General features: G+C 40.4%; 1 protein-coding gene across 1 annotated transcript in view; it reads right to left on the reverse strand.

Annotated features, from left to right (window-relative positions):
* The window catches only part of Ino80 (INO80 complex ATPase subunit), a 103,636-nt gene that overhangs the window by 22,041 nt on the left and 72,260 nt on the right, over positions 1–9,335 (reverse strand). The window contains exon 28 of the mRNA XM_021179126.2: positions 7,263–7,357. Within this exon, the coding sequence (XP_021034785.1) occupies positions 7,263–7,357 (95 nt within the window). The remainder of the gene's footprint in view (positions 1–7,262; positions 7,358–9,335) is intronic.

Consider the following 9,335-nt stretch of genomic DNA (forward strand, 5'->3'; position numbering starts at 1 on the left):
ACTCACTTTGTAGACCAGGCTGGCCTCGAACTCAGAAATCCGCCTGCCTCTGCCTCCCGAGTGCTGGGATTAAAGGCGTGCGCCACCACGCCCGGCTCTGACATCCTCTTCTGTGGTGTGTCTGAAGACAACTACAGTGTACTTACATATAATAAATAAATAAATCTATTTTAAAAAAAGATGACACAACTCAGAAAAATAAGCATCTATCGGGAACTCAACCTGTGATGACTTCAGTACCCTTTCTATCCCTCTTATATTCTAAGTCCTTTCCTGTGATGACTTCAGTACCCTTTCTATTCCTCTTATATTCTAAGTCCTTTCCTGTGATGACTTCAGTACCCTTTCTATTCCTCTTATATTCTAAGTCCTTTTAAAGAATTACAAAGCAGCACGTGCTACATCACTCATAAGACAACAAAGCATTTGATAAATAAAAAAGGCCTTTTCATTGAAAGTGTATAAACAGGTGTTCAACTGTATGTACCCTAGTGCCTGCAGACCAACCTCAGGCTACTTCCCAGAACATCCTAACAATCTATAAAAAAGATTATATTAGAAAACATGAAGATCCTGTAAACCAAGCTGTTAACTTCTTCCTATATATAGTAGTGAAAACCCCAACTAGAGATTCAGTTCCCATGGCTTTCTTCAAACTGTAGCCTATACCCATATTTTTCTAAAAATTTAAATTTTATGTGTATTGGTGGTTTGTTGCATATATGTCTGTACACAAAAAAAGAGGGCATCTAATCCTATGGGAGCACAGTTATAGATGGCAGTGAGCCAAGTGGGTGCTAGGACAGAATCCTGGATCTCTGGAAGAACAGCCAGTGCTATTAACCATGGAATCATCTTTCTAGCTTCAATATCTATCTTTGGTTATGAAGTCAGACACACCTAGACTTTATTTCAGAAAGAAAAAGAGGGGGTGAAGGGGGGAGAGTACACAGCTACAAACCACTCTAGTTCACTGACATAAAGCAGAGTATAAATGTGAAGTTTCAGATACAAAAGCACTGAATCACAATGTAAATTGGGTTTTAATCCATGTGTTTCAGTAAAAAGGTATGGTAGCACCCTGAAACAGAAGGATCTCTGTGAGTTTAATGCCAGCCTGATCTACAAAGCAAGTTCCAGGCCATCTAGAGCAACACAGTCAGTCTCTATCACCACCCTGGCACCCCAAACCCCCTGAAAGGAAAACAAACAAGAACAGCCCACTGACAAGAGCGAGCTCTCACCCTTTCAGGTTCCTTGGTAAACTCATCTGACTTCTGAAACCGTTTCCTAGACGACAAACTTAAGGATGCTACAAACAGAGTGAAAACTAGTAACTGCTGACATATTCATAGACATGACTGTATGTGAAGAAACTATTTTGAAATAAGCACTTGTTTAGCCACTAAGCTAGACAGGCCCATTCTTGGAATTGAGAAAACCTAACTTTCACAGACATCAAAGTGTGCATCTCTGGGGCCCTGGTTTGTCAAGATTCAGAAGCTGTGTTCTCCCAAATAAGGTTTATCAGTTTATCCTGGGACTTTACCTCATCACCTTTTCCATAAATGAATGAATGAGTGAGTAAATAAACAAATAAATAAATTTTGGGGGACAGTGTCTTCTTGGTATATTTATTAAGAAAGAATACACTTATGCCAGGCGTGGTGGCACACACCTTTAATCCCAGCACTTGGAAGGCAGAGACAGGCGGATTTCTGAGTTCGAGGCCAGCCTCGAGTGAGTGCCAGGACAGCCAGGGCTATACAGAGAAACCTTGTCTTGAAAAACAAGAGAAAGAAAGAAAGAAAGAAAGAAAGAAAGAAAGAAAGAAAGAAAAAGAGAGAGAGAAAGAGAAAGAGAGAAAGAGAGAGATAGAGAGAGAGAGAGAGAAAGAAAGAAAGAAAGAAAGAGAGAGAGAGATAGAGAGAGAAAGAAAGAAAGAAAGAAAGAAGAAAGAGAGAGAGAAAGAAAGAAAGAAAGAAAGAAAGAAAGAAAGAAAGAGAGAGAGAGATAGGGAGAAAGGAAGAAAGAAAGAAAATACACTTGCTGGGTAGGGGTATATCATGCCTTTAATCCCAGCACTGGGGAGTCAGAGGCAGATGGATCTCTGGAGTTTGAGGTCAGCCTGGTCCACACAAGGAGTTACAGGAAAGTCAGAGCTACAAAGACAAACCCTGCAAACCAAGGAAGTAGAGAGAAAATATACTTGCCAATTGTGGTAGGACATGCCTTTAATCCTAGCACTAAGGACGCAGAAGGAGGTAGGGTTCTGGGAGTTAGAGGCCAGCCTGGTCTACATAATGAGTTCCAAGCTAGCTAAGGCTACACAGTGAGACTCTTGGTAGTGTTCTTGCCTCAGTCTCTGAGTACTGGAATTATAGGTGTGGCCACTGTGTCAGCCTTTCCATTTCCCCTTTTAACTTTGAATTCATCATCCATTTCACTCTTTCAGAATTTTACTTAACTTATAACATCATTTTTATGACTAAAATACAAAGGACAGCCAATATTACACAGAGATACCCTGTCTCGAGAAACAACAGAACAAAACATAAGGAAAGGTTTTTAGGGCCCAGCTGATGTGCAAAGAATGCCCTACTGTTTCACTTGAGTACTGAGACTTCCTCCCCTGTCCTAACGCCTGTGTGATAGCCACCAAATGCTTAGGGCTTTCAGCTGGTATTTCCCTAAGAAGTCTAGCATCTGAACCCCAGGTGGATGTCAGGGAAAGTAACTGAGTATGTGACTGGAAGTCCAGTGGAAGGCAGCTGGGAAGACTAAGAAAAAAAGAGCAGCAGAAAGATTACACACCGCTCATGGCTGTCTGAAGAGTTCAGATCCATATGCAATAAACACTTTTAAACAGGAACCCCTCCCCCCCCCACATACAGAAAAATTTACACATACACTGAAGTAATATAAGTAAAATAACACAAAAACTTAGAAATACAATTGTAGGAAAAATTTTTCTAGACTATCTCTTACTCTAGAGCACCGACTAGCCTCAAGCTTGCCTTGGGAGCCTCTGCCTTCGAATGCTAGAATTGGAAGCTATCACGAACAGTTCCAGAGTGAAGATGCTTCTTCTGTTAACAATTATGGACTGAAAAGATCACTTCTGATGAGGTACACTTCATCCATCCAAAATCTGTGTACAACTGGTGTAATTTAGCCACAGAAAATAAGGATTTGACAAATATTGAGCTGTAATCATCAAAGAAGGTAGTTTCCATCTAGACTATTGTCTGATTATTTATGTACAACTGTACTTGTATTTACTACTTAGAGAGGATAATACAAGTCAAAGAGTTTTGATTAGAGAGAACACAATGGTGCAGTCTGAATGCCCTCTAGGGGATGGACAGAAGTCACACTCGGGATTTTTTGGCGGCTGGCGTGTCTATGGATCTATCATCTCTACACTGCACGGACACACCTTGGCCTCACTCTCAATCTCTTTAAATGTCCACTCCTTCTAAGTCCCCTTTGCACCAAAATATTCAACCAGTGTGAGACATGAATGAAGGGGAGCAAAGGCTTCATCAAGGAAGGAAATGGCACAGTGTCATCATGAAGAAAACAAAACCACAAACCCACCTACAGGCATTTGCCCAGTGTCAGGGTTACCCTAACTGCTCAGATAGCTAGGGTGGAGGGAGCCGAGTGGGGATCCATCTGTTAAAGGTCAAGGGGTAGGACAGGAGGAAGGGAGCCAAAGGCCAACTCATCATAGAGCAAAGACCTTGTGAATGGCTCCTAGGATAACATGCTGGTCACATGTTCTGAACACTGCCAGGACATCCTGGCCAAATAGTCTTTAGTCTCAGTGAGACTTTTTCCTGGAAGGATCCCTCATAAATAAGTCTCGTATGAAGGGAATGTAAATGGCTTTTTATAGGCAGTCTTGTTTACTCTGGCTGACCTTTGAGCCACGGGGCCTTTGAGTTGAAACTACATTTTTTTTCCCTTTTGAAGTCTTTTCGCTAATAATAATGAAAATATTTGGCAAGGCATGCCTTTTGTTTTGAAAACCACCTGTCTTTTTCTCTATTTTAAGATGTCATTCAGACTTATAAGTTGAGAATGGCTATCTTATGTGATAGTTCCCTTAGATGCCAGGTGATGGTACTGGAACCCCTGAACTGGAGTTAAGGTCAGTTAAGGTCACATGTGAGTGCTGGAAACTGAACCCAGATCCTCTGTAAGAACAGCAAGTGCTCTTAACAGGCTCCAGCCCCTACAGAAATGTTTTCAAAACTACTGGCATTATTGGGCTTGCTTAATTAATTTGTCTAAGTTAATTAGAAGATTAGCTGAGAATGAAGGTTCATGTCTATAATTTCAATACTCAAAACTAACACTGAAAAAAATGGCTGAAGAGATGGCTCAGTGAGCAAATGCCTGCTGAGTAGCCTGAGAACCAGGAAGTCCCAACCATCCATATAAAGAGCAGGGTGCAGTGACACACCTCTGTAATCCCAGCACCCTTACTAGTGGAGAGGGACAGGTAGGTCCCAGGGATTTCTGGCCAGCTAACTGAGTATCTAAGATTAAACTCATGGAAAGAACCTGACTGAAAAATAAAGTGAGGAAGACACCTGACATTGATCTATGGCCTCCATACCTCTCCTTTCCTCCTTCCCAATCCCCTAATCCCCAAACTGGGTCAGCTGGAATAGCTGTAAACTCAGTCACTAGATTTGAACATGTTACAGATCTAAGGGCAATTTAGGATGCAGTGAAAGACCCTGCTATAAACAAGAAGATCTGCCATTCAAAGAACCTGGGTTATATGAGAACTTAACTCAAGAAAACAAATGGACAAGTAAAACAAGAAACAGAAGAAAGTAATAAATACAAATAGCTAGATATTTAGTTTTCTTCTCAAGTTATTAAAAAGATAAATACTGGGCTGGCAAGATGGTTCAGTGGGTAAGAGCACTGACTGCTCTTCCGTAGGTCCTGAGTTCAAATCACAGCAACCACATGGTGGCTCACAACCACCCGTAATGAGATCTGACACCCTTTTCTGGTGTGTCTGAAGACAGCTACAGTGTACTTATGTAAAATAATAAATAAATCTTTGGGCTGGAGTGAGCAGGGACTGAGCAAGCAGAGTTGAGTAGAGCGAGCTGGACCGACCGGAGCAAGCAGGGTTGACTGGAGCGAGCAGAGGTCCTAAAAATTCAATTCCCAACAACCACATGAAGGTTCACAACCATCTGTACAGCTACAGTGTACTCATATACATAATAAGTAAACAAATAAATCTTAAAAAAAAAGAAATACTAACCAGGCATATAACTGAAATCCAGAAAGTCAGAACCATTCTTATTCACACCAGAAGATCTAAATTATTTCCCTTAAATTTTTTTCTCAAATTTAAAAAATGTGGTTATTCTTAAAATGGGCATGGTGGTACACACCTATACTCCCAGCACTCAGAAGACAGAAGCAGGCAGATCTCTATGAGTTCCAGGACAGCCTGGTCTACAGAGTGAGTTTCAGGACAGCCAGGACTGTTATATACAGAAACCCTGTCTCTAGAAACAAAACCACAACAAAAAGATTGTGGTTAGCCAGCATGTAAGTCTGTGAACCAGTATATGGAGAGTCTAGAAAAGGGTCTCAGATACTTCTGGACTAGAGTTAGTTGGACAGGACTTAGTGAGGCCACTATTTGGGTGCCAAGAACCCAACCAGGTCCTCTGTCTTCTCCAGCTTTTTTATCGAATTTCTCAATTCTCCAAATATAAAAAAGAACACTAAGATTGGGGTTTACAGATCTATCTGCAGAGGAATTTGGCTTTCTCTTTGAGGAGAGCAGTCACTGGGATCTGTTTAGCACAGTGAGAAGCAGCACACAGGACAGCATGACTCCTGTAAACCCCAACACTTATCATGTTGTATTTGAAATTTCACAGGCACATGGCAGCTGGGAGAGGAACTACTACTGAGAGCTATGAACAGAATAGATTGAACTCCACTGCAAACTGTCATGTCTATATCTCAATTCTAGAAATCTCACAGGAAATGAATTGCAGAAAAAAAAAATCAACCATAAACAAACTCTCAGACATAGTGACTTTTTGGCTTCTGTCTTGTGCATGCTAAGTAAGCTCTCCACCACTGAGCTATGTCCTTAGTCTAACGTAACTTTGTGAATATTTTTCTTCATAGACACTGACATTCTCTACTTTGGGGATCCTCATTCATACTCAGAAATCCTTTTATTGCTGTAGTAGCAATGCCTGTAATCCCAGCACCACAAAGATAGAGGCAGGGGATATTAAGGGTATAAGATCAACATAAACTACCTGTGACCCTGTCTCTATCCTCATCCTAAAAATAAAACACTCTTACTTTTCAAAATAGTAGGCACTGGTGTGGCAAGGGGAAGGGGGTCTGTGTGTGGTCACTCATGCCTGTAATCCTAGCATTCAGGAAGAAGCAAAGAATAACTGCAAACTCAAAGCCAGCCTGGTCTACAGAGCTAGTTCTAGGAAAGCCAGAGCTATACAGCCGTATCTTATTTCATATTGGTATTCTCTTCCTTTGATCTAAATCACCATAAGCAGATTTAGCCAACTCTTAGAATAGTAGGCAGTAGCTAGATGTGGTGGGCCTTGCTATCTAGCTACTTGTGGTGGTTTGAATAGCAATGGCCTCATAGACTCATGTATTTGAATGCTTGGCCCTAGGGAGTGGTACTAGACGGTGTGGCCTTGTAGGAAGATATGTCACTGTGGGGGATGTGACAATGTTCCTGCTCCCTGCAGATCAAGATGTAGAACTCTCAGCTCCTTCTCCAGCATGTCTGTCTGCAAGCCACCATGCTGATAATGTACTAAACCTCTGAAACTGTAAGCCAATCCCAATTAAATGTTTTCCTTTATAACAGTTTCCTTGGTCATGGTGTCTCTTCACAGAAATAGAAACCCTAACTAAAACACTACTCTTGTACAATCCAGTGACCTCCAGGTTCAGTTAGAGTCAGTGAAGAGCAATTTGGTGAGGAAAACATGTGTAGTGTTGCTATCTGTTTTCCACAAGTACATAGGAACACATCCAGTAAACATACATGGACACACATGCACACACGCATGCATGTAAGCAAAAGGTGCACACTAGTGTAACTGATTAGTGTCTCAGACTATTGGCTTAAAAGCAAGCAAACCCAAAACAAACAAACAACCCTCATCATTTAAAACCCTGGAGGAAAATCGAAAGAAGAGTTTTTTTAATTCAATTAATGTTACCTGGTCTGAAAATCAGCAACCATGTCCCGTCTCTCTGAGATCTTAGATGAGCCATCCAGCCTCATGTAGGTATGCTTCCTGTATACCATATATTCCTGCCAACCAGGATTAAGGGACACAATAAATTTGATGCCAATCATTACATTCTAAATCTTAAGCTTTTGCCAACTTTATCCATACCAGACTCAATTCACTATACACAGAATGGGGGAGGAAATGGTTGTAAAAGTACAATTAAATGAGTTTATTATTCCTGAAATTCAAGATCAACTCAGAATCTCGATCTCGACTTGGAAACTAATCCAACAGAGATTTCTGTGGGCTTATAAACAATCTCCCCCAAATAAGAACAATCCCCAAGCTAAAATGGCTTTTCAGTCACTAAGTAATTTTTGATAGCTATGAGCACAACCAGTTTCTTTTTAATAATTTGGATGTGGTGGCAGAAGAAGGATCAGGAGTTTTAAGAACCACCACAGCTACAGAGCAAATGCGATGACAGCCGGGCAACAGGAAACCAGAAGCAGGTAGCCTCATTCTCCTCTTTCTCAGCAAACAGTACCAATAGCCCCCAATCTCTGGTTTCACACTCCATGTTTCAGTCTACCTACAGGAAAGCTGATGTTTGAAAATATGAAGTGGGAAACAAGAAATTAATAAGGGTTCTATTTATGAGATCAGGCCTTTCTATGTATCCCTGGAACTCTGTGTAGACTAGAATGCCCCTGAACTTAGATCTGCCTACCTTTTCCTCTGAGTGGTAGGATTGAAGGCTTGTACACACCAAGCCAATTAATAATTTTTAGATAACTTTGATGTAGTGTATTAACATTTTATTTTATTATTAGCTATGAGTTGTCTCTTACTTGATAAAACTATCTTAGGTATGTATAGAAAAAAATAGTATATATATTTCAGGTACTGGGGACTCTTGGAATATATCAATTAATAACCACAGTTAAGGTAGTTTCAAATGTAACTCTTCTCTACTGAAAAAGACTAATTAGCTAGGCCTTGTGGAGTAGCTCTGTAATTCCAGCTACTTGGAAGACTAAAATAGGAGGAGGTTCAAGGCCTGCCTGGGCTACTGAGTAAACAAACCAGTATGGGCTGCTCAGTAAGATGGCGTTTTACAACACGAACTTGAAAGATAAACAGGTGCACACTAGTGTAACTGATTAGTATTAAGGGACTATTTCAATCCTCATTACTACAAAAACCAACTAACCAAAATCAAAAGACCAGTAAGTTCTACATTTTGGAAAGATTTATATTGGTTTCCCATGGCTCTAATGACCTTTGCCATAGTGTAACTTTCTCCAAAATAGACTATATATTAGGACAAAAAGTAAGTCTCAACAAATACAGAAAAACTGAAATAATTTTGTATATAGTATGTGATCACAATGGAGTAAGAACACAGGTCAAAAGCAAATAAAATCCTAGTGAACATACAATCTAATGAGATTAAACACACACTAATGAAGACTGGAGACGCCTCCATAGTAAAGAGAACATACTGCTCACGAGGAGAATCTATGTGTGGCTCTCTGTACCCGCATGGAGAGGCTCACAATGAAGGCCTGTAATTCCCATGCTAAGGGATCTCACACTACCCTCTGGCCCCTCGGCAACTTTGTTCACATGTACATACTCCTTTCCCCCAGATATACATAAAAATGAAAATATTTAAAATACAATTTGACACTAAAAAGTCAGTTATTTCCTTTTACAAAGGAAATAAAAGTTCTCAGAATCAAATGGAAATGAAGGATCCACCAAAACACAGACTTAACGCAAGTAGTCCCAAGAGGAAAGTTTATATAGCTTTAAGTGCCTACATTAGGAGGGCATCATCTTGAGTGANGTAACACAATCACAAAAGAACTCACACAAAATGTATTCACTGATAAGTGGATATTAGCCCAAAACTTAGGATACCCAAGATATGAGATACAATTTGCTAAACGCATGAAACTCAAGAAGAATGAAGNCCAAAGTGTGGACACTGTGCCCCTTCTTAGAATTGGGAACAAAACACCCAGGGAAGGAGTTACAGAGACAAAGTTCGTA

The sequence above is a fragment of the Mus caroli genome, chromosome 2, assembly GCF_900094665.2.
Source record: "Mus caroli chromosome 2, CAROLI_EIJ_v1.1, whole genome shotgun sequence".
NCBI lineage: Eukaryota > Metazoa > Chordata > Mammalia > Rodentia > Muridae > Mus > Mus caroli.